We start from the raw sequence: 24,848 nt of genomic DNA, 5'->3' as shown, positions 1-24,848 counted from the left end.
ACATGTACTTTGGATAATGATGTCTATCACATTCCACCATCCTTGCTAACCCCTTGCCCTCTCCCTTCCCCTCCCACCTCTCTGCCCTTTCTAGAGTTCATCTATTCCTCCCATGCTCCCTGCTCCCTACCTCACTATGAATCAGCCTCCTTATATCAGAGAAAACATTCGGCATTTGTTTTTTGGGGATTGGCTAACTTCACTTAGCATTGTCTTCTCCAACACCATACATTTACCTGCAAATGCCATGATTTTATTCTCTTTTATTGCTGAGTAAAATTCCATTGTGTATATATGCCACATTTTTTTAATCCATTCAACCACTGAAGGACATCTAGGTTGGCTCCATAGTTTAGCTATTGTGAATTGTGCTGCTATAAACATTGATGTGGCTGTGTCCCTGTAATATGCTGTTTTTAAGTCTTTTGGGTATAGACCAAGGAGAGGGATAGCTGGGTTAAATGGTGGTTTCATTCGCCGATTTCTAAGGAATCTCCATACTGCTTTCCATATTGGCTGCACCAATTTGCAGTCCTACCAGCAATGTATGAGTGTACCTTTTTCCCTGCATCCTCGTCAACATTTATTGTTGTTTATCTCCATAATAGCTGCCATTCTGAGTGGAGTGAGATGATATCTTAAGAGTAGTTTTGATTTGCATTTCTCTAATTGCTAAAGATGATGAACATTTTTTCATATATTTGTTGATTGATTGTATATCCTCTTCTGAGAAGTGTCTGTTCAGGTCCTTGGCCCATTTGTTGATTGGGTTTGTTTTTTTGGTGTTTAGCTTTTTGAGTTCTTTATATACCCTAGAGATTGTTGCTCTATCTGATGTGTGAGGGGTAAAAATTTGCTCCCACCATGTAGGCTCTCTGTTCACCTCACAGATTGTTTCTTTTACTGAGAAGAAACTTGTTAGTTTAAGTCCATCCCATTTATTGATTCTTGGTTTTAATTCTTGTGCCATAGGGGTTTTATTAAGGAAGTTGGGGCCTAATCCCACATGATGGAGATTAGGGCTTACTTTTTCTTCTATTAGATGCAGAGTCTCTAGTTTAATTACTAGATCCTTGATCCACTTTGAGTTGAGTTTTGTGCATGGTGAGAGATAGGGGTTTAATTTTATTTTGTTGCATATGTATTTTCAGTTTTCCCAGCACCATTTGTTGAGTGCTATCGTTTCTCCAATGCATGTTTTTGGCACCTTTGGCTAATATAAGATAATTATAATTTTGTGGGTTAGTCTCTGTGTCCTCTATTTTGTACCGTTGGTCTACCAGTCTGTTTTGGTGCCAATACCATGCTGTTTTTGTTTGGCTTCATTGTGGGACTTATGGGATGTTTGCCTAGTTGTGAGATTTTCTCCAATACTAGTAATTAACTTAGGTGAAGCCATTAAGAAACTAGAGACTTAGATAAATTTATAGTTGGCATTTGGTCAAGTAAAATAGATTAAATGGCCACAGGATAAGGGAGACAAGACAGTTCTGAAATGATGGACTGTGAATTCTCATTTGGATAGGGAGAAGGGTAAAGACAGGAGAAGGCTAATATATGTGGAGAAAGGAAGTCACTACAGTTGTAACCAGGGGAGGATATATATTGAAGGTGAAAGGAGGGAAACATTATCCAGGATAAAGTGAGGGAACTGAAAGGCCAAGATATTAGATGCTAAATCTGGTGTAGTAAATTTAGCTTTTCACAACATGATTTGTTCCTATTTTATTATAGATTAAGGTGAATTCATTCAGCCCAGACTCTCAAGGAGTCTGAGCCAGCTACAGGGCAAAACCAAATCCATGTGAAATGTTCACAAAGAACATCCACAAAGAAAATGATCAACTGCCAGTATACATTAGATGGCACTCTTTAGCAAGATATTAAGCATCCTGCCAAAAGCCTGGTTTGATATAAGCTCCAAAGGTATAGATAGTAAATCTTGAGTAAGATGGACTGGATTTATCATATACCTGATACAGCTTAGGCAGCTGACCAAGGTGATGAAGACTCAAATATCCAATCCTAGGTTGTCTGATTCCTCTCTCCATTTTTTTTTTTTTTTTTTTGGTACCAGGAATTGAACCCAGATGTGCTTAACCATGGAGCTGTATCCCTAGCTCTTTTTTCACATTTTATTTAGAGATGGGGTCTTGCTGAGTTGCTTAGAGCCTTGCTAAGTTGCTGAAGCAGGCTTTGAACTCATGAACCTCCTGCCTCAGGCTCCCAAGCCACTGGAATTACAGGTGTATGCCACCATGCCCAGCGTCCATTTTTTTTTTCCTCCTTAAATAATTAGCCTGTGGAGGTTGACCTGATACAATGGAGAACATTTAAGAGGATAAAGTAATGACATGGATTTGTTTACCTCAGTGGAGCTTATCAGTAAGCCACAGGGAACACTGTGTGTTAACACAGGATAATGTCTCCAAACTGATTCCCTTAATGGAACACCTAGGGTCTTGTTACAAAGCATATTGGATCATCTTCCTGAACCTTTCCAGAAGACTACTTTAAGTAGTGAGATTATAGTCATCTGGTGGAAAGGAGGTGGTATACCAGACTGAAGATGAGAAAATGGGCATTCAAGTGGATGTCTTGTTTGAATAACACCAAAAGCCTCTCATGCTGTATTCATTAACTAGATTGTTAGATGCTCTGAAAAATAGTTTACACTTGGGTTCCTCCAGATTAATGAAATTAATTCAGATTTTTATAAGTTTCATGTTCATTTCTACTCAGTCATTGTCACCAAAAATGATTATATTATCTGACACCATATGTAATACCTAAAACAAATAAAATGTGATTTTTTTAGCATATGCATTAAGATGCATTTTACTATAGTAATCTTGATTAAATGATATAGAAATATTAAAATATATGAACTATTCAATAGAGCTATTCAAATGTATTTTTTGAAGAACAAGTACCATTCTGAATTATTATAATTTCTGTCCTGGCAGGCAACTTTTTCTATCATGTGACCATAGTTATTCATTCTCTTGTCCTGACACAATCACTTATGCATATAGGCATTTAGGTCATCTGGGATAATTTTAGGAATTGTCAGTGTGAGAATTTGAAATTTATTTTTGTGATTAAAAAAGTCTTCTATTTTTTTTTCTCTTAAGATTTCTTTTTGGGGGAAGGTATTACATCATTCCAAAAAGCATAAGATGGCACAGAATGTTATTATATATGGCCAAGAACATAAAGTTGCCATTGCTGCTGTTTTTCCATTGACATGAATTAGAACAACTAGAGTTTACAATTATAATTATAGGCATGTATTTTTTATTATTCAAGCCTAGTTTATGTTGAAAATGTAGAATATAAGTACAAGATATATATATGTGTATATAAACTATTTATATATGGTTTGGTTTAATTGTCCAACATGGTAGGACCCAAAAGCCACAAACAGAAAAGCATAACAAGGCACATTGCTAGCCTGGGGAAAGATCAAAAATTGAAATATGATTTCTACTGAATTTGTATCACTTTCACACCATTGTAAATAAAAAATTACTAAATCAAACCATTTTAAGTTGGGAACTGATTATATAGACAAATGAAACACAATTGGTTGTGCAGAATTGGATTCACACATGTATGGTTTTAATTATTTATGGCTATGGCACCATTAAAACTTGCTGTAGAAAGGATTATCTTTTCAAGAAATTCAGTGATTGTGAGATATCATCTATTGTACCTTGCATCTCTAACATCACAGATGTTAAAATGAGAAAGAAAAATGTATCTCTGGAGGCACATGCCTGTAATTCCAGCAACTCCAGAGGCTGAGACAGGAGGATCACAAGTTTGAAGCCAGCTACAAGATTTTAAAGAGATCCTATCTCAAACAATTAAATTAAGGACTAGGGGTATAGCTCAGTGGACAATCAAACCAAACCGTATATAAATATCTGTGGTTCGTTCAATCCCCAGTACTAAGAAGAAAAAAAGAAAAAAGGATATTTCAGAATACCTGAAATGGAAATTTTGAAAACATATTGTAAACTATAGAGTATCTTATTTCTTTTTCTTTGACTGTATCTTTTTCTTTGTTGAGGGTATTTTCTTAGAATTTTTTGTAATTGTTATTACTTGTAGTGTTCTTTTTCTTGTGTGCTTTGCTCCTTGATTCTTTTTTTTTTAAAGAGAGAGAGAGAGAAAGAGAGAGAATGAATTTTAATATTTATTTTTTAGGTTTTTTTTTCGGCGGACACTGCATGCCAGGCAAGCGTGCTACCGCTTGAGCCACATCCCCAGCCCTGCTCTTTGATTCTTTCAACAATTATGTAAGATACATGAGGTGAACATTGTCCCTATTAGGACTGGAGCTGGGGCTCGGTGGCAGAGCACTTGCCTAGCATGTGTAAGGCACTGGGTTCGAACCTCAACACCACATAAAGATAAACAAATAAAATAAAGGCATTTTGTTTATCTATAATTGCCAAAAATAAATAAATAAATAAAGGAGAGATTTTTTTTTTAAAAAATAGACCAAATGACTTGTTTTTCCCATCTGATAAGACCGTGGTTGAACTTTCTAGTTATACAGTATTGGAAAGTTTGAAAATATCTTTCTTTTTAGGAAGAGAAGTAGATAAAACATTTTGTTGATAAAAGTCTATCAGGTTTTCTCCCTCAATTTTCTTTTTTCTTAATACTTGGTATAGATTTCATGAACTATGATTTTTTAATACAAATGTATCTTGAGTTAGCAACACCATATTAATGCATAAGAATAACACTACCTAGCATTGTGAAGTGGTTGTATATTCTGCTCTAACCCCCATCATCATGGCTAGGACTCTTTCTGAAATACTTTATTTGCTTCTTTGCTTAGAAAGTAAAGCATGGAACATAATTTAATGTTTTCTTGATGAGTCAGATGTGTAGTAATAATTAATACTTAATGTTTATTGAGTAGCTTCCTTGTACCAGAGAATGTTACAGCATTTTACTTGTATTAACTCACCTATTTTCACTATATTTATGTGAAGAATTACTATTCCCATTTTATGCATGGGCAAATCCAGGACCATGTAGAAAGAAGTGACAGAGGAGGCAGGATTCAAATTCAGACCTGCTTCTGAGCCTGAACCTTAACCATTGTGCTCTGCTGTTCCATATATATATATTTCATCTATTAGAATGTACTGTATTGATTCTTTTAGGAACTTTTCAGATAAAAAATTTCTATATCAAAACATTCTGTTTGAAGTTATTTTCAAATGTTTATATTTGCTTGATTATTTTTCATCTAAATAAACACTCTCTTTTGCTTTCAGTTTTTACTATATGCTCTATCCCCTAACTTTTCATTCATTACATTTGATTTTTATATACTTACAAAATTTGCATGACAAAGTTTAGTGGGACCATGTATAAAATAAGAAGTGTAAAAGATCCTTCTAGATTTTCATCTAGACATAGTGCATAGATCTTGGCACAGTTATTTTGACTACTAACATTTTTTGTATATCTTACTGGCATTATTATTTTACCAAAATATGATTATTTGGCTATAGTTGAAATAACAGAGGTTATTTAATTAGGAGCCTCTTCACAAGTAATGTGATCACATATGTTCACTGGGGAAGTGAACTTAAAGAACTACCACTTAAGAACATTCCCTGAAATTGTTATGATTCACAGGTACACTTATGTAGTTCCCATTTGTTACTTCGACGAGCAGCTGTGGCATGTCTCCGGCAACTTGCACAAAGAGAAGCAGCTGAAGTATGTGAATATGCCATGAGCCTCGCAAAAAATGCAGGGGACAAAGAGAGCAGTGGTGCTAGTAAGTTCTCTTACTGGTCGATACTGTTTTTTTGCTTAAGTACTTTCTCATTTCAAATAACCTCAAAATTATCAGATTTGAAATCCAGGACTTAACCCTCATTGTTAGATTTAATTTTAACCCAAAAGATACGTAAACTAGAGACCATAGTTAAATTTTATCTCTGTGCAGCTGGTTTTGTTGCTCTTGTGAATTTACATGAAAAATTTGATCTTTACCATAATTGTTATCTATAGCATACAGCAAAATTCCATGCAAATTGATCTGTAAAAATTACTTTTCAGATGTCAGTCCTTTTGCACCTGGGGTTAGTTCTCGAAGCGATATCCATTGCCGGCACCAAGGTGTTAATATAACAGAAACTGGTCTTGAGGGACTTCTTTTTGGGATGCTTGATCGAGAGACAGATAGAAAATTATGTTCTGATATACATGACACATTGGGACATATGCTTTCTTCATTGGCAGTAGAGAAACTTTCTCATTGGTTAATGCTTTGTAAAGATGTCCTGGCAGCTTCTAGTGGTACGTATATAATATTTAAAATAGTGAAAATTGTTTTTATTTTTGTTAAGTAGATGTAGATAGTTATATATACATATATATGTACATATATCTATATCTATCTATCTATCTATATATATATACAAGTATATATGAATATACAAGTGTACATCCTACATAAATATAAGCTTACATTTTAAAGTACTTGCTGGGTACAATGGCACACACCTGTAATCTCCACCACTGGGGAGGCTGAAACCAGGAGTATCACAAATCTGTGGCCAGCCTGGGCAATTTAATGAGACCTTTTCTCAAAATAAAAGTTAGACCTTTCTCAAAATAAAACAGGGTTAGGGCTTTAGTTCAGTGGTAAAGCACTTACCTAGCATACATGAGGCTCTGGTTCAATTCCCAGTAATGAAAAGAAAAAAAGAGTACTAATAGTTTTTAATCCCTGTAAAAATATTGAAGGTCAAATTATATTACAAACTAATAATCTTTCTTTAGTTTTTACAAAATGTATTTCAAAAGCTTTTTCAAGTTCAAATTAAATTTTTGTATATAAAAATCTCAACATGTAGTACAAAATAATGTGTAAAACTATTGAAATACATGTGTATTTTGCATTAAAGTAATTTATGATATCCTTTATTAGGTTTTTAATTATTTTCTTAAAAAAGCTTGCCAGTTCTACTGTTTTCCAAAGTGAGAATTGATGTTGTTTCTAAAGCATCATATTTGCTGTAGATAAGGTGTTATATATTCTTTCTTTCTGTTACAGATATGAGTACTGCAACTCCCTTAAGTGGTGGAAAAGATGAAGAATCTGAAAAGAAAGATGAGATGGACGATGATACCATGTTTACCACACTAGGCGAGGAAGATAAATCAAAACCTTTTGTGGCACCTCGCTGGGCCACTCGAGTATTTGCTGCTGATTGCCTGTGTAGAATCATCAATTTATGTGAAAACGCAGACCAGGCTCACTTTGATCTTGCCATGGCACGTTCTGCTAAACTACGAAACCCTACAAGTAAATTTAATACTAGTACTTCTTTTCCTCAAAGCATTTTTATAGGTTTGAGATATTTAACAATCATCTAGCATATTTTAGACTGTGCCTTTAATTTGTTGTAAGTTGCTATGCCTTTTATCTTTGTTTTCTGTCCCCTACATGCTGTCCATCCCTATTTGAAAAGTAAGTTGAAGGCATCCAAAGGCAGACATGTCTGTCTGTCTGTCTATCTATCTATCTATCTATCTAATTTGCCCTCAGTATAATGATGGCAGCAACTTATGTTTCTTCAGTTCATTGTCTTGGTTGTAGCACTTCCATGTAAAAGAGATGATTAAACTTTAAGATGCATAAATAAAAGGAGCTTTGCAGTCCCAGCCATGGAGACTGTCAGAATTCACGAATGCCATAGCCAATTTCAAATGCTTAGATTTCAGCAATACTATTAGGTATTTTTGAAAAGTTGTAAGTTTTTTAATTTCAGAAACCTCTCACTTCTTTTTATCTTTTGTAAATCATTTATACCATACATCCCCTGGATGAGATATCATAGGAAATTCACAAAATGATCATCAGGCCCATGCCAATAAAACCTTCATTTTCCAGTTGAGGAGACCCAGAGATGCTAAGGCATGGTCAAGAGGCTCCTATCTTGTGCTTTGTTGTCTTTCCATCACCCTCTCATTTTTTAAATATCCAAAGACAAATTATATGTGTTAAAAACATTGAAGTCTATAAATTAAAATGCTTCTCATATTATTTCATTGTGTACAAGAACCAGCAGAGCTGATGTGGTGGCATACGCCTGTATTCCAAGCAGCTCAGAAGGTTGAGGCAGGAGGATTGTGAGTTCAAAGCCAGCCTTAGCAACTTATGGAGGCCCTAAACAACTCAAGTGAGACCCTGTTTCTAAATAAAATATTAAAAGGGCTGGGGATGTGGCTCAGTGGTTAAGTGTCCCTGGGTTCAGTTCCCCCTGGTACTCCTCAGAAAAAACAAAAAGAAGCAGAGCTCATGAATAGATATTTTTTAAAGGTAAAATAAATAGATTTTACAAAAAGTAAAGTAATAGTACATAATGTATAAAATGTGAATCTTAATATAGGATACCAGAAAAGTACAACATGTCATGAAATAGTATCTTTATTCTTGTCATTGTTTAGCAAATATTTGCTGAATCCTATTCTTCATGTACATTGGGGATACAAAGAAGAAAAACAGAGAGGTTGGCTTATGAGTCTGGTAATTATGGTGTGTCCCAATAGTGGTGTAATAGATAATACTTTGGGAACATTAAAAAAGGTCATTTATTTCCTGAAAAGTCAGAGAAGACCTCAGAGGGGAGATTATTCTGAAGTTGGGTTTTAAAGGCAAAGAAAGGTTTTCTAGGTAAAAGAGACTGCTTGTATTAGTTTTCTATTGCTGCTGTAGCAAATGACTACAACTTTGGTTCAACATAACATGAGTTTATTACCTTATAGCTCTGTAGGTCAAAGTCTCACTGTGTTAAAGCAGGGCTGGGCTCCTTTTGGAGGCATTGTGGGGAACCCTGTTCCCTTCCTAGATTTTGTATACTGCCTACATTCTTTGGCTTGTGGGCTTTTTTCTTTTTGTTTACAGACAGCAGTGTTGAGTCTCTGTGACACTTCTTCAGTCATTACTGTCTTTGACTGTAGCCAGGAAAGGTCATGGTTCCTTTTGTTTTGTTTTGGGGATCAGGTTGAACCTAAGGCATCATGCATGCCAGCCAAACACTCTACCACTAAACTACACCCCAACCCAGATTCTGCTTTTAAGCACTGTGTGATTTGACTAGGCCCAACTGAATAATTTAGGACCATCTCTGTTTCAAGATCTATAACCTTAGTCCCATCTGCAAAGTCCCTGTTGCCATGTAAGGTAACATATTCACATGTTCTAGGGTTAAGGTGTAGACATCTTTGGGCACCATTATTCTGCTTTACCATACTAGCTTATTAAAAGCAGAAGAAATAAGAATTTTTAAAATTTGAGATTCATAATTGTGCAAACTGTACTTTAGGAATAGTGAAAATTCTTGGGTTATTTTTCTTTGCTTTCTACTTCTTAAGTATTTTCTCATTTTGTCTTATTGTTCTTTTATCTGCATTCTTAAAGATGTTCAAAAGGTTTCCTTTTATATGTGTTTTATTCTTTTCTGTCTCTGTAGGGGATCTGAAGTCTGTTTTTATGTATTTAGTTTCTTATAATTTTTCTGTATTTCTCCCACCTCCATTATATTATATCCATTTCACTTTTAAGGTTTTATATTCTTATTCCTTAGCAACCATCAGGTTTTTCTTTTTTTATCCTATTGAGGATTCCAAATGGTTTTCTAAATTTTATTATGGTTTTATAGAAAATTGTTAACAGAGTTTAGCTCGTTCTCTGAATCTTCAGATTCTTTCTTTCCCCTTTTTATATTTTCTTCAATGACTTACTTGTTAATATAAAAGAGAAAATATATAAGAGAAAGAGAAAATATAAAAGGGAAAGGGAAGAGTGCTGTCCATATTTGGATTTGCTCACCGTGTGGTACTGTGTGTGGTTGGTTGATGGATTGCCTATGCTCTCTGTCTTTGTTCACTGGGGACTTCACAGCTGCAGCTGGATGGTAAGCTGATCTAACAGCTTCCCACCTCCATTCTGCTCTCTGATGTGCTTTCTTCTGCTTGAAGAAATAGGACCCATTCTAATTCTGAATGGTCATGGCAGAGTCTGTGGAAAAATGTAGACTCACGGCATGTGCTATCCAGGCTCTTTCTGTGGCATTTCCGCCTCCCTGTCTTCCTATCTAATGTACTTTAGTTGCAGAGAACTCCTGTTCCCAAAATGTAGGAAACTTCTATTGGCCTCCTATTTTTCTCACCATTTTGGAGTTTGTACCCAGGCCTCCTTCCTATTCCCACTCTTCAGGAGTTCATCTCCTTAGTATTTAAAAAAAAAGTGGTCACAACTTGAGGAATGTTAAAGACAGAAATGCCTTTAGATTGCTGGGCAAAGCATCTCTGTCAGTCCAGGGTCAATTGCCTAGCTTTTGGTTTGATATATGGATATAGTTAGACTGTGAATTAGGTGACAGAGAGTTCAGGAGGAATAATAAGCTTTTTATGTACTTTTAGGTTGTATAATATGAGTAAGCCTTTGTTAATCCAGTTCCTTCTGCCTTGGAAATTCCTCCCAAATTCTGATTTACTGTTGTTGTTGCCTCTCTTAGGTGAGGAAGTATTAAGGCTTCTAGCCAAATGTTTTACCCACTCTACTTGCTCCTGACCTAAAACCAATAGATATTATAACATTTAAATTTGAGATTCTGAAATTGGTATTTTATGTAGGCACATGAAAAAAAATTGAAGATATATGTCTCATATCCTTTACAATAATAACAACTAAAACTTATTTAAATAGGTACTGTTTGGGAATCTGGTTGAGCCACAGAATTGCCACTGCTTCAAAAAGACTTTGAGAACCTTAGAGCTTTCTGAATGTTTTAGTCAGCTTTTTTGATTCTGTGACTAAAAGACCTGACCAGAACAATTTCAGGAAGAAAAGTTTATATGGGGGCTCACAGTTTCAGAGATCTCAACCTACACAGTAGGTTCCATTCCTCAGGGCTCAAGGCAGAAGAATGTGGTAGAGGGAAGTGGCTCACATGATGATAAGGAAACAGAGAGATTCCACTGACCACATACAAAATATATACTCCAAATCCACGCCCCCAATGACCCACCTCCTCCGGCCACACCCTACCCACCTTTAGCCCCACTCAGTTAACCCCATCATATGATTATTCATTGTTTGGAGTAAGTTTGCCATGGTCCGGTCATTTCTCTTCTAAATCTTCTTGCATTGCCTCACACAAAAGCCTTTGGGGGACATATCACATTGAAACTATAACACTGGAGAATACTTGAATTTGATACATTCTTTAGATAATTTGTGTTGCTATGTCTTTTAAGTTCACTGATCTTTCATATCTAATCTCTATTAATCTTAACCAGTTTATTTATTTTTCTTTTTTTATTTCTGATTTTCATTTCTCCCTTTATGATCATGTTCATGTTGTCCTTGTCTTTTTTCAGTATAAGAAGCATATTTTTTAAAAGTAATTCACTGTCTGGGGCTGAGAATGTCACTCAGTGGTGGAGTGTCTCCTTAGCATGAATGAGACCCTGGTTTGGATCTTTAGCACCACAAAAAATAAAAAATACCTAGGTGTAGTGGTGCACACCTCTAATCCAGTGGCTCAGGAGGCTGAGGCAGGAAGATCTTGAGTTCAAAGCAAAAGTGAGGCACCTAAGCAACTCAATGAGACCCTGTCTGTAAATAAAATACAAAATAGGGCTGGGGGTGTGACTCAGTGGTTGAGTGCTCCTGAGTTCAATCCCCAGAACCAAAAAAGAATAAAATAATAATAAAAAGAAAAAATAAATTCCCTGTTTGTTAAGTTTATTTTCTTTTTCAATTTTAATCTGTTCCTATTTATCATTTTTTTCTTTTTGTTATGAGACATATTTTCCTATGTCTTTGCATGCTTGTAATTTTTTATGTTAGTGTTGGATTTTTCTGTGGTCTTTCAAATAGTATTAGTCTTTGTTCTGGGATGTAGTCAAATTACAATATTTTGTGTCATGTGAATTCAAGACTTGCTTTTAAGTAAGATCCAGGCTAGCGTTTTACTCTTAGGCTAAAAGAAACAAAATTTATCCTTTCAGATCTATTTTTCACAAAAATTGTCCTCATCTTGTGAATTTGAGTTTCCTGTCTATAAATCTGAGTTTTTCTAAAGTATGAACTGGCAAACTATAGCAGGCAGTACAAATCCAGCCTGTAGCCTGTTTTTGTAAATAAAGTTTATTAGAATAACACACTCATTTCCATATACATTGTCTGTGTTTACTTTTGTACTGTCACTGCAGAGTTGAGTAGTTGTATAGAGGTGGTATGCCTTGCAAAGCCAAAAATACTTTTTATCTTATCCTTTACAGAAAAAGTCGCTCACCCATTCCTTTTTTTTTTTTTTAAGTTATAGAGGGACCCAGTGTCTTTATTTTGTTTATTTATTTTTATGTGGTGCTGAGGATCAAACTCAGTACTTCACATGTGCAAGACAAGCGCTTTGCCACTGAGCCACAACCCCAGCCCACCCATTCTTAAAGAATCACAAACTCATTAGGTAAAGTTATACTAATCAAGTATTTTACTTCAGATGTCATTGTACATCCTGTATTCATCTATATTAATGAATTAACACAGTATATTAACACAGATGGTTTTTAGGTTTAGCACTGTTCTGGGAAGATTAATATGGAAGTTTTCTTGAAACAATATCTTGTTTTTAAAAACATCATAAAATATGTAGGTCAAAAGAGCAGTTAATAGAATTTATTTTCTATTTTTTGTGTTATTACACTAATTTTTCAAAGTTTTCCTTTTTGCATTCTATTTTTATTTTTAGATGACCTCTTAGTACTCCATCTCTCTGACCTGATTCGAATGGCATTCATGGCTGCAACTGATCATAGCAACCAGCTGCGGATGGCTGGGCTTCAGGCACTTGAAGACATTATCAAGAAGTTTGCATCTGTGCCTGAGCCAGAATTTCCAGGTCATGTGATTCTGGAGCAGTATCAAGCTAATGTGAGATTTTTCTATTTATTTAGAAATTTAAAATTGATCTTTTGAGGGCTCATTAAAAGAGTGACCCTGGAGGAATATGTTTAGAACTGTAATCTATTTTTTCATGTAGGATGCTTATCTTTACTTCCATGGTCTGTTTCATAGTTTCAGTCAGCTCACAATTGAAGAAAGAATAGTGTCAAACTGTTGTCACTATTTTTAAGTTATGATAGCATATTAGTGATAAAACTAGAATAGAAATTCCAGCCTAGTTTTCCAGTCTTGTGGTTAGATATTTAGCCATGCCATTTAAGAGACAAAAGGAACATTCACAGGAGTGTTGTGGTTTTGCTGCCATTATTTTTATGTTGTAAGTCTTGATAAGTAGGTTTAGAAATAAAAAGCAATTTCCTCTTATATGCTGAAGGACAAATTAGCTCTTGATAACTGCAGCTGAATGTGTTACTGAAACAATTAGATTCTTTGAAAATATTTCTTATTTCATTCTAAATAGAGATAAAATTTATTTTCCTGAAATTTATGTACTCATTATATTTTTCAGAAGAAGCACAGTAAACTAATTATGGCAAAGAAAGAGGGGGTCATTATGTGAAGATTTAAAAAATTTGGTTAACAAATGAAGTAGAAATATCTTTTTACTGTAACTATGCCAAAATCTTGGTTTCAGGTATACCACACCTTATCTAAAAGCTATGCTTGTACACAAAATAAAATCCATGAATAATACATATTCCATTGTTTTTCCATTACAAGTACAGGTGAAGTAGTTACAGTTTCTAGCCCAACTGGCTATTGAAAATCTGTATACAATTGTTTACTCCCTCATAGAAAGAGGTTCTTTAAAAAAAGGAAAAAAAAAACTTTTAACATAAATAATTTCAAATGAATAGAAATGTTGCAAGAGTAATACAGAAACTATTTTACACCCTTTATTCACACTTGCCAGCTGTTAATTTTGACTCATTTATTTGAATGGTGACTGTCTTCCTCCCTGCCTCATCTCTCTTTCTCTTTTTATATTCATACAGACACACAATTTTTTCCTAGACTATTTAAGAGTAAATCATTTAAATCTTGCGCTTTTACCCTTAAAACACTTCGGTCTGTATTTCCAAAGGACGAGAACATTGTCTTATGTAACTACAGAACATTTATTAACCTCAGGATATTCAACATTGATCTACTGCTTACATAATCTATTATGTTCCAGTTTTGTTAATTGACCCAAAAGCCTCTTTTATAGTATTTTTTCCTACTCCGGTATAGGATCCAATACTACATGTTGTTATTAGTTGCCTTGTGTCTTTAATCACAGGGAGGGACTTTTGATCCATTCCAAATTACTGTTTTTTTTTTTTTTTTTCTTTTTTGTGTGTGTATAGTACCGGGAATTGAATCCAGGGCCTTGTGCAGGTGAGGCAAGCACTCTACCAACTGAGCTATATCCCCAGCCCCAAAATATTATTGATACTGTTAGTGACTAAATCTCAGTCAGGGAAGAAATCTCAACTGAGGAGTTGACAGCATCTAATCCCTTTATTCAACTCATACACATTAAATCTACTGATACATCTAAGAATCTATGACTGATATTGCTTATTTAAAATTAAACGTCATATTCCTTTACTTATTAACATAACAACAATACATAAACTAATGTTTCTGAGTAATCTTCTAAAGCATTTCTTTCTGAGGTGAAATGATCTCTGAGGTCTTTTAGTGACTACATTTTTTTTTTAGTATCAGTTATTTAAAGATACTGATCCAGCTACATGAGATTTACCCATTATGTCAATACTGTTAGACACGTTTAGAAAAATATAGTCAGGAAAAACGCACAACACAATAGGAATTTTTTATTCACTCATGAGATAAGTAGTATTAGAAAAATGGTTTGAGAGCTAAAGACAGGAAAAAACCCATAATAACAGTATTTTTTTATTTTTTCTTTATTTATTTTTATTTTGGATTGAACTTAGGGGCACCAAACCACTGAGCAATATCCCCACCCTTTTTTAGTTTTTTTTTTTTTTTAATATTTAGTTGTAGATGGACATAATACCTTTACTTTATTTATTGTATTTGTTATGTGGTGCTGAGGATCAAATCCAGTACTCCATGTATTTGAGGCAAGTACTCTACCACAGCCACAACCCCAACCCCCCTTTTTAAGTTTTTGAGACAGGGTTTGCTATGTTGCCCAGGCTGACCTTGAATTTGTGATCCTCCTGCCTCAGCCTCCCAAGTTGCTGGGATTACAGGCATGGGCAGTGGCACCCAGCTAACATTTTTTTTTTTTAATCTCTAATAACATGAGACTCTGTCAGGAAATTCTGTTTACTAATAAACAAAAACAAAGGAAAAAGAAGATGAATTGCCTATTTGGTGTAATATTATATAGATTTGATAATGATAGCTTCCTGGAAAGCAAAGAAAAATGGTATGGTTGCATTTATTGTATCTGAAGATATAGGAGAGAATTAATAAAAAGAAAAATGAACAAAAATGCATTTTGTATATTTCCATCTTCAAAGACACAAGAGACTTTATATTTACTACTTATCTCTAAAAATAAAATGCTTTATTCATTTTTTTTAGGTAGGAGCTGCTCTAAGACCAGCCTTCTCGCAAGATACACCATCAGATATAATAGCAAAAGCTTGCCAGGTAAGAAGAAAAATTGGCTATCTGTGGTTGTTTTCTGTAAATTCAGAGATATCTTAGGATTTCACTGCAAGAAAGAAGAGAGAAAAATCAAATAAAACTTACCTTAAAATTGTAGCTGTTAGTCACCCTACCCCCAATACTGGGAATCTAACTCAGAAGTGCTCTACCACTGAGCAACATCACCAACCTGTTTTAATTTTTATATTAAGGCAGGGCCTTACTAAGTGCTGGCCTCATGCTTGCTATCCTTCTGCCTACGCCTCTTGAGTAGCTAGTATTACAGTCATGTGCCACCACTTCCAGCTAGAGGTTTTCTTTTTTATTCTGCATGAAATGATGAAGTAATTAACTGTTAATCACGTTTTTTTGTGGGGGTGGTCATAGCTAAGAATTTGACTTTTGGATACATAGCTCTTATTTTATCCAGAAGTATACAGTCATAGGTAAATCATAAAAGGGACAAAAAAAAAGTACAAAAAAAAATCTATGATGACTAAAGAATGTATAATAATGATAATTTATTAATAAGCATTTTTTTGACCACAGGTTATGAAAATTCTATATGTTTGTAAGTATTAAATTATCCTAAAAAGAATCATCTCACAATTTGCAAATTTCATTGTAAAATTAATCTCAAAGCATTATTTGCATATTATTGTATCTAAAGAAAGTCACAAAACCACAGAAAAACACATGTTCCTACATCTATAAGTTCCTCTTTTTCATATGCTTTATCCTAAAGGATTCATGTATTAAGGTCTAATCTTTCAGAAAAATCAGATTGTTTATTTGGTGGACAGAAGAGAAGCAACTGTCTTTTTTTCAGTTTTCTAGAATTCAGGGCTACGTTTCATCATTTTGGCTTAGATTCATGACCAAGGTTTATGTGACTTCTATTTGAAGAAGATTCCGCTCTCTGCCATAATAGGTTTGAAATTCTGACTTTGTCCTCTCTGGCTAATTAGGCTTTCCTTTTATTTCCATTGAGAAGATGTATTTCTCTGAAGCCTGCTTGCCTTTATGGTAGTCTGAAGAAGAATTAATTCTTCCACCCGTAGCAGACTGGAGACAAGAGAGGTTATAAGGGCTAGGTCTCTGAACTGTGGGACAAATGTTAGGGTTAGAGTAGGTGATTTGGTTTAGGATACCGACACACAAACATCAAAAATCCCAATCATGTATAAATGTGTCACAGTGATGTTTCAGAACATAGTATTTAAGCAGACAAAACTCCTACAAAACTCATAATCCTTAGAAAAGCAAAGGCTATTAGAATTTCATCTCTTAAATGAGTTGTATCAAAGTTTCCTGTGATTGAATTTGCCTTAAACTTATTTTTTTTGTGTCCCTAGATACTTTTCCTATAAGAAATTTCTTCTTTTTCAGTGGCAGGCTTAAATTCATGACTTCCTTTCTTTCTGTTGCAGGAGGAAACCTGTTTTGAAACAGGTGGGGCAGTGAGTTGGTTGCAGATTCCTTTACTTGGCTTTCAGGGTATCTCCACTTGTTTGCAGGAATAATGTCATATTAAGAAATGTTAAAATCAGGGTAATTCTTAGGAGAATTAATTGTAATTAATTGTAATTGTAGGAGAGACCCTCAATGGGAATAATGTCATATAAAGAAATCTTAAATCAGGGTAACTCTTAGATATTGGGACCCTCAAGTGTGACACAGTTGGGGACATTAATCAGTGGGTTAGTCAAAAATAAATTCAAGCAGGGTCAAAATCATAAATACAATGCACCCTTAAATATTTTAGCTTCTGATATGTAGCAAGGTCTTTTCTCTGAGTAAGGTTTTGCTGAGTCAGTGCTGCTTTGTCTTTTTTCTTTTACTCTTTGTCTGGTACTGGGGATTGAACCCAGGGTCACTTTACTACTGAGCTACTCCCCACCCTTTTTTAGTTTTTGAGACAGGGTTTCCTAAATTGCCCAGACTGACCTTGAATTTGTGATCTTCCTGCCTCATCCTCCTAAGTCCTGGAATTACAGGCATGCATCACTGTTCTTGGTTGCTTTCTCTTCCTTCATAAACCAAACTCCTAATGTATTTTGTGGAATTTTGTTAGGGCTTCTTTAAAGTGAAGAAGGTACTTAGATTTTTGCAAAGAAAACAGTTTCAAATTTTCAATCTTTACAATTTTACCCAACTTTAAGTAATATTTCTACCAAATTGTACAGATATATTTATCAAAACTACCTACTATGTTTAGTTTCCTTAGAAATCATCTTTTTCACTGGGCATATTGGCTCATGTCTGTAATCCCAGTGGTTCTGGAGGCTGAGGCAGGAGGATCGCAAGTTCAAGGTCAGCCTCAGCAATTTAGGCACTATCTCACTGGTACTAGGGACTAAGCTCACTGGTAAAGTGCCCCTGTGTTCAATCCCCAATAACAAAAGGAAAGAAAGAAAGAAATCCCAACTTTTGCTTTTCATAACCATATTTATCTCATTTCACTTTAAATTTCATTATGATTTCAGCATTGTTTTGACTGGCTTTTTTTTTTTTTTTGCCACCAGTATATCCTTAATGGACAATAATCATTTTAAAATTCCCTTATTTTATCATATTTAATATTGATTCTTTGAGAATAAGATTTTAAGAGAATAAAATTATTTACTTAAATATTTACTCTCCTCTTTTAAAAAGTTTTAGATATAGAAATACAAGTCCATTAGCCATGATTTGAAATCCAGACTGAAAACCAGAAGCTTTTTTATGCTTTATTTGGCAGCAAAATCCAAACTGACTTGTGTTCATTTGGCCTTGACATAGAAATTTTAGTATTGATCAGTTTCTCTGGAGTGATTCCTGATGTTTCTTTGCAGAAGTATCTTCGCGTTAATTATGGAGTGCTGTCATATGCCTTCCATATGTTTTTCCTAATGAAGTTCATGTACTTTGTTATCTTTTACTCAAAATTTGTGAATTGTGAAACCCACCTTGGCCCAAGGGTTGGTTTTGGATGAGAAAGTGAGGACCTATAATTGTCGTTGGTGAAGTTGGCGCTGTCAGACCACCTCTTCTTGAAATTCTCTCCTGGACTCCATTGTCACTGCATTTGCCTGGATTTTCTGGTTTTTTCTTTTTACTTTCTTTTTTTCTTTATGCTTTTTCTACTTGTCCCTTAAGTGTAACTCTTTTCCCTATGATCTGGCTTTAAGGTTTTTCTTTTTTTAACCTTTCTTTTTTAACATTTACCTACTGCTGTTACTTTAGTTATCTTTGGAAATTCCTAGATTTGTGGAGTTATCCTTGAACTGGCTCCTGAAATCCAGACCCAAGTTTCCAACTGCCTGCTGAGTATCTTTCCATGTGTTTCTTAGTGACACTTAGAACTCAGCATGTAAAAATGTTTGGAATCAAAATCATGCTAACTTCTCACCTTCACTAACCTTTCCTATTTTCTTGTAGGAGTGCCCTCAAACAAAGGTGTCAACTTCCTTCCATTCATCCAAATTAGAAGCTTTGACAATCAAAATCTTTTTTTTTTTTTTTTTTTTAACAATCTAATCTTCTGTTTCTCACTCATTTTACATCTTCCTGTCCTTATACCCTAAAAATATCTATTTGGTTTCCAAATCCCGAGTTTCTTTTGGATGCCTCTCCTTTTTCATTCTATTCCCAGTTTAATCCATTTCATCTCTGTTATATAGTATTCTAATAGACACATAATATATTATTTACTAGCTGTATACATTTCCCCCTATATAGTAGTACTGGCACAATTCTAATAATATCATTTGCCTCCTCAGAAGCCATAGAAGCTTAAAATTATACACATTAAGTGGGGAGAGGGGAAGAATATATCTTCAGTAGTAGACAAAGGGGAATGAATGGAAGGGAAGGGGATCAGAAAAGGAAAGACAGTGGAATGAATCCTGAAATAATTTTCTGTGTACTTCTATGAATACAACATAGTGAACCCCACCATTATTTACATTCATAAGAATAGTGTCCTAACTAGAATAAGATACATTCCATGCTTGTTCAATTATATCAAAAGGAATTCTACTGTCATACAACTAAAAAGAACCAATTAAGGAAAAAAAAAAAAAAAAAAGCAGCCATGGAACTCATGGTTGTCTACAGAATGATGTCTGAATTCAGTTCACATTCCATTTAAATTTTACCATTTCTGATCTCAATGACTATGCTAATTGCCATTTCTTCCTCATTTAACTCCCTTAGTCTGTATACACAAACTTTCTACTATCCAGATATTCCCATATCACCTGCTAGACTTAATCTCACTTGTCTGTTTTTAAGTGTGTAGTATCATTGTCATGAAATGTTCCCATGTGTTTGTTCAGTCTGTGTTTTCTTACTTGATGGTAGGGTCTGTATTTTTCCCTTCAATTTTTATTATTTTTATCTCATTCAATGCAACTAGCATAACCCTTTGCCTGTGGTTTGCAAAAATTTTGTTATATTGAAAGATTTAAGACTGAATGACTTTGGTTGGAAAAATATTTCTGTTAAATTTTTTTGTTAAATTAGACAATGGAAGCATTATAAGTAAATTTTCTTATAGAGGAATACAAGAAAATCTATACTTGCTGATTTATTTCAAAAAAATAATACAAATTACAGTATTGGGTAGTTTTTTGTTTTGCTTTCGGTTTTGCGTTGTGTTTTTCCGTCAAGAAAGAGAATATATACTTCACTCTCTTTTTTTCAATATTTATTTTCTGTACACAAATTTTTTTGAATTTTCCTTGACTAGGTATGCAGCACATGGATTGGAAGTGGAGTTGTTAGTGATCTCAATGATCTCCGTCGAGTACACAATCTGCTTGTTTCTTCTCTGGACAAAGTTCAGGCCGGAAAAGGATCTTCTAGCCAACTATACCGAGAAAGTGCCACGACCATGGAGAAACTGGCTGTTCTCAAAGCGTGGGCAGAGGTAACCACAGCCATTGTTGTTGAACCATTTCTCCATCCATGAGAAACGTTTTCCTGCTCCCATTGGTAAAATAATGTTTGTTTCAGCCTGGGATGGAATTCAGGGGTAGAGTACTTGCCTAGCAAATAGGAGGCCCTGGGTTTAATCCCCAGTATCACACACACACACACACAAAAAAAAAAAAAAAAAAAAATTGTTTTTAAAAGCCCTCCCTTGGGCTGGAGTAGTAGCTCAGTGGTAGAGCTCTGGCTAGCATGTGTGAGGCTCTGGGTTTGAGTCTCAGCACAGCATATAAGTAAATAAATAAAAAGGTCTATCAACTATATATATATGTATATATATTTTTAAAGTTTTAATTTGTTATATATGGCAACAGAATGCATTACAATTCATATTACACATATAGAGCACAATTTTTCACATTTCTGGTTGTATACAAAGTAAGTCACATCCTTTGTGTCTTCATACATGTACTAGGGTAATGATGACTATTTCACTCCACCATCTTTCCTACCTTTATGCTCCCTCCCTTCCCCTCCCTCCCCTTTTCCCCTTTGCCCTATCTAGAGTTCATTTAATCTTCCCCCCTACCGCCCACAGCATATTGTGAATCAGCATCCTTAAATCAGAGAAATAATTTGGCATTTGTTTTTTCGGGATTGGCTAATTTCACTTAGCAGTATATTCTCCAACTCCATCTATTTACCTCCAAATGCCACGATTTTATTCTCTTTTATTGCTGAATAATATTCCATTGTGTATATATATACCACATTTTCTTTATTCATTCATCTACTGAAGGGCATCTAGGTTGATTCCACAGTTTAGCTATTGTGAATTGTGCTGCTATAAACATTGATGTGGCTGTGTCCCTGTAGTATGCTGTTTTTAAGTCCTTTAGGTATAGACCAAGGAGTGGAATAACTGGGTCAAATGATGGTTCCAGACCCAGTTTTCCAAGGATTCTCCATACTGTTTTCCATATTGGCTGCATCAATTTGCAGTCCCACCAGCAATGTATGAGTGTGCCTTTTTCCCCACATCCTTGCCAACACTTATTGTTGTTTGTATTCTTAATAGCTGCCATTCTGACTGGAGTGAGATGAGATCTTAGAATGGTTTTGATTTGCATTTCTCTAATTGCTAGAGATGATGAACATTTTTTCATATATTTGTTGATTAATTGTATATCCTCTTCTGAGGATATATCCTTGGCCCATTTATTGATTGGGTTATTTGTTTTTTTGCTTTTAAGATTTTTGAGTTCTTTATATATTCTAAAGATTAGTGCTCTTTCTGACAAGCGTGTGGTAAGAATTTGTTCCCAATTAGTAGGCTCTCTATTCCCCTCACTGACTGTTTCTTTTGATGAGAAGAAGCTTTTGAGTTTGAATCCATCTCATTTATTGATTCTTGATATTAATTCTTATGCTATAGGAGTCTTATTAAGAAAGTTGGGGCCTAATCTGACATGATAGAGATTTCAGCCTACTTTTTCTTCTATTAGACGCAGTGTCTCTGGTTTAATTCCTAGGTCCTTGATCCGCTTTGAGTTGAGTTTTGTGCATGGTGAGAGAGGGGGGTTTAATTTCATTTTGTTGTGTATGGATTTCCAGTTTTCCCAGCAACATTTGTTGAAGAGGCTGTCTTTTCTCCAATGTACATTTTTGCCACCTTTGTCAAGTATATGATAACTATAATTATTTGGGTTAGTCTCTGTGTCCTCTATTATGTACCATTGGTCTAAGGTCTATTTTGGTACCAATACCTTGCTGTTTTGTTACTGTTGCTCTGTAGTATAGTTTAAGGTCTGGTAAAGTGATGCCACCTGCTTCACTCTTCTTGCTAAGGATTGCTTTAGCTATTCTGGGTCTCTTATTTTTCCAGATAAATTTCATGACTGCCTTTTCTATTTCTATGAGGACTGTCATTGGGATTTTGATTGGAATTGCATTAAATCTGTATAGTGCTTTTGGTAGTATGGTCATTTAGACAATATTAATTCTGTCTGTCCAAGAACAAGGGAGATCTTTCCATCTCCCTTTTGTATTTAAAAAAAAAAAAAAAAAAGAGCTCACTCTTGGTATAGAATGCTTTTTCAAAATCTGTTCATTAGTTTTTTGAAAACCTATATATTAAGGATGGACTTTCCTTACTTAAAATGGGGAAGTTGGGCTGGAAAATCCTCACAATATAAATAACAGAAAATATTTTATGTTAAGACTCTTGTATTTGATTACATTTCCAGAGATTTGCCACTTTACTATCTAAGCTACAGAGTTTATTTTATTATTTTTTAATAGCTGGTTTACGGTTACCTGTTTCATTTCCACAGTCACTTTACAACATTCACATACACACACATAAATTGTGTTAAATTACTTTCCTAAATTCCTTTGGCCAGGTGCTTTGATTCTCTTTGTTCTTTTTTCGGTGGGGGGTTAACTGGGAATTAAAGCCAGGGATGTTTAACCATTGAGCCATATCCCCAAACCCTTTTTTATTTTTTATTTTGAGATAGAATCTTGCTAAATTGCTGAGGCTGGCCTCAAACTTGGGATCCTCCTTCCTCAACCTCCGAAATTCCTGGGATTACAGGCATGTGCTATTGTACCCAGCTGCTTTTGAATTCTTATTATCTGCCCTCCAGTATTTCAAGATTCCTTCTGAACATGGTGGTGCATGCCTGTAATCCCAGTACCTCAGGAGGCTGGGGCAGAAGGATTGCAAGTTCAAAAACAGTCTCGGCAATTTAACGAGGTCTTAAACAATTTAATGTCTCTAAATAAATAAATAAAAAGGGATGAGGGTGTAGCTTAGTTGGTAAAGCACCTGGTACCAAAAAAAAAAAAGTTTACTTGCAACATTACTTATAATATGAAGAAGTGAATATTTTTTATCATTATATTTAAGATTCCAAAGGCTATATAAAGAATCAGAAGTAAATATAAAATTTCTGCTACAGGGAAATTATTAGTTATATTATGTACTATAGATGTATTAGTTATATCATCTACTGTTGCCATTGGAATATCTAGTATTCAGTCAAGAAAACCCCATGATATGTTAACCAATAAAAATAAATTAAAAATTCTCTGTAGAGCAAAATTATAGCTTATAAAGTTAAAATATGAATGTGGATATTGGGATTATGAGTCATTTTTAGACTTATTTTACAACCTTTATTAATGATTATAATCAAAAGTTTTAAAAGAAGTGCATACATTTTACCTTAAAATCCTGCAGTTACATTCTCCTTTGTGCATTGCTTAAGGAGTAAAATCCTCAGTTACTTCCATTTTACCTCCTGTGCTCAGGCAGTACCCAAAACTTGTAGTTCTCTCATATCATAATGCTGTTGCTTGTTTTTATGCTCTTGTTGTTGTTATTCCCTCTGTCTGCACTGTCCTTTCCATCTTTGCCTGTGAACAGTGAAGTTTTTGAAGTTTTATCTTTGAAAACTGTGCCTTGTAGGAATGCAGTGGCACATGCCTGTAACTCCAGCAACTCAGGAGGCTGAAGCAGGAGAATTGCAGTTCAGGGTCAGCCCAGGAAATGTAATAAGATGCTGTCTCAAAATAAAAACTAAAAAGGGATGGGGATGTAGCTTAGTGGTAAAGCAACACTATGGTGTTCAATCCCTAGTACCACCACAAACACACACAGAAAAATTCTTTCTTACCTGTCTCATGCTCCAAGAGCTAAAATTTTCCCGTCCTTGATGCTCTCTGAGATTCATTCATTCACTACAGAAATCATCACGTGTTCATTAGTTGATCAACCCTGGCACTGTCCTTAGGTACTGGGTAGAGTGTGGTAAGAAGATCATTAAAAATAAATTTTAAGAAATTCCTTCTCTCAGCATTTTTCTGATACTCCTATCATTGTATTGGTCTATGAGTTCATGCAGGTCCTACAGCATACTGCTGTAATGATCAGTGTATGCTCTTTCATATAAATCTTACTCTGCCTATGCACTATGTTCCTAAATGCAAGTCAAAAGATATGTAGTAGGTAGGATTCAAGTGAACAGTTGAGTTTCTTTTATTGCTTACTGAGATTCTTTTACTGCCAGTATAATAACAGATTTAGGAGGAAAAACAAGCTTAAAATCACTGAGAACTATGAATGTGATATTTTTTTTTAGAGAGAGAGAGAGAGAATTTTTAATATTTATCTTTTAGTTTTCAGCGGACACAACATCTTTGTTTGTATGCGGTGCTGAGGATCGAACCCGGGCTGCACGCATGCCAGGCGAGCGCACTACCTCTTGAGCCACATCCC

The 24,848-nt window shown here is 34.8% G+C and overlaps 1 protein-coding gene across 3 annotated transcripts in view; it reads left to right on the top strand.

Moving 5' to 3' along the window:
• Heatr5b (HEAT repeat containing 5B) overlaps positions 1 to 24,848 on the top strand; it is an 82,882-nt gene that overhangs the window by 35,644 nt on the left and 22,390 nt on the right. For all 3 annotated transcript variants that reach the window (XM_076833296.2, XM_076833295.2, XM_076833297.2), the window contains exons 22-27: positions 5,668 to 5,812; positions 6,097 to 6,336; positions 7,097 to 7,348; positions 12,807 to 12,988; positions 15,587 to 15,655; positions 20,385 to 20,564. In XM_076833296.2, coding sequence (XP_076689411.1) covers positions 5,668 to 5,812; positions 6,097 to 6,336; positions 7,097 to 7,348; positions 12,807 to 12,988; positions 15,587 to 15,655; positions 20,385 to 20,564 — 1,068 coding nt within the window. The remainder of the gene's footprint in view (positions 1 to 5,667; positions 5,813 to 6,096; positions 6,337 to 7,096; positions 7,349 to 12,806; positions 12,989 to 15,586; positions 15,656 to 20,384; positions 20,565 to 24,848) is intronic.

The sequence above is a fragment of the Callospermophilus lateralis genome, chromosome 14 (genome assembly GCF_048772815.1).
Source record: "Callospermophilus lateralis isolate mCalLat2 chromosome 14, mCalLat2.hap1, whole genome shotgun sequence".
Lineage (NCBI taxonomy): Eukaryota > Metazoa > Chordata > Mammalia > Rodentia > Sciuridae > Callospermophilus > Callospermophilus lateralis.
Note: the sequence above shows the minus strand (reverse complement) of the source record. Positions and strands in the feature narration are given on the sequence as shown.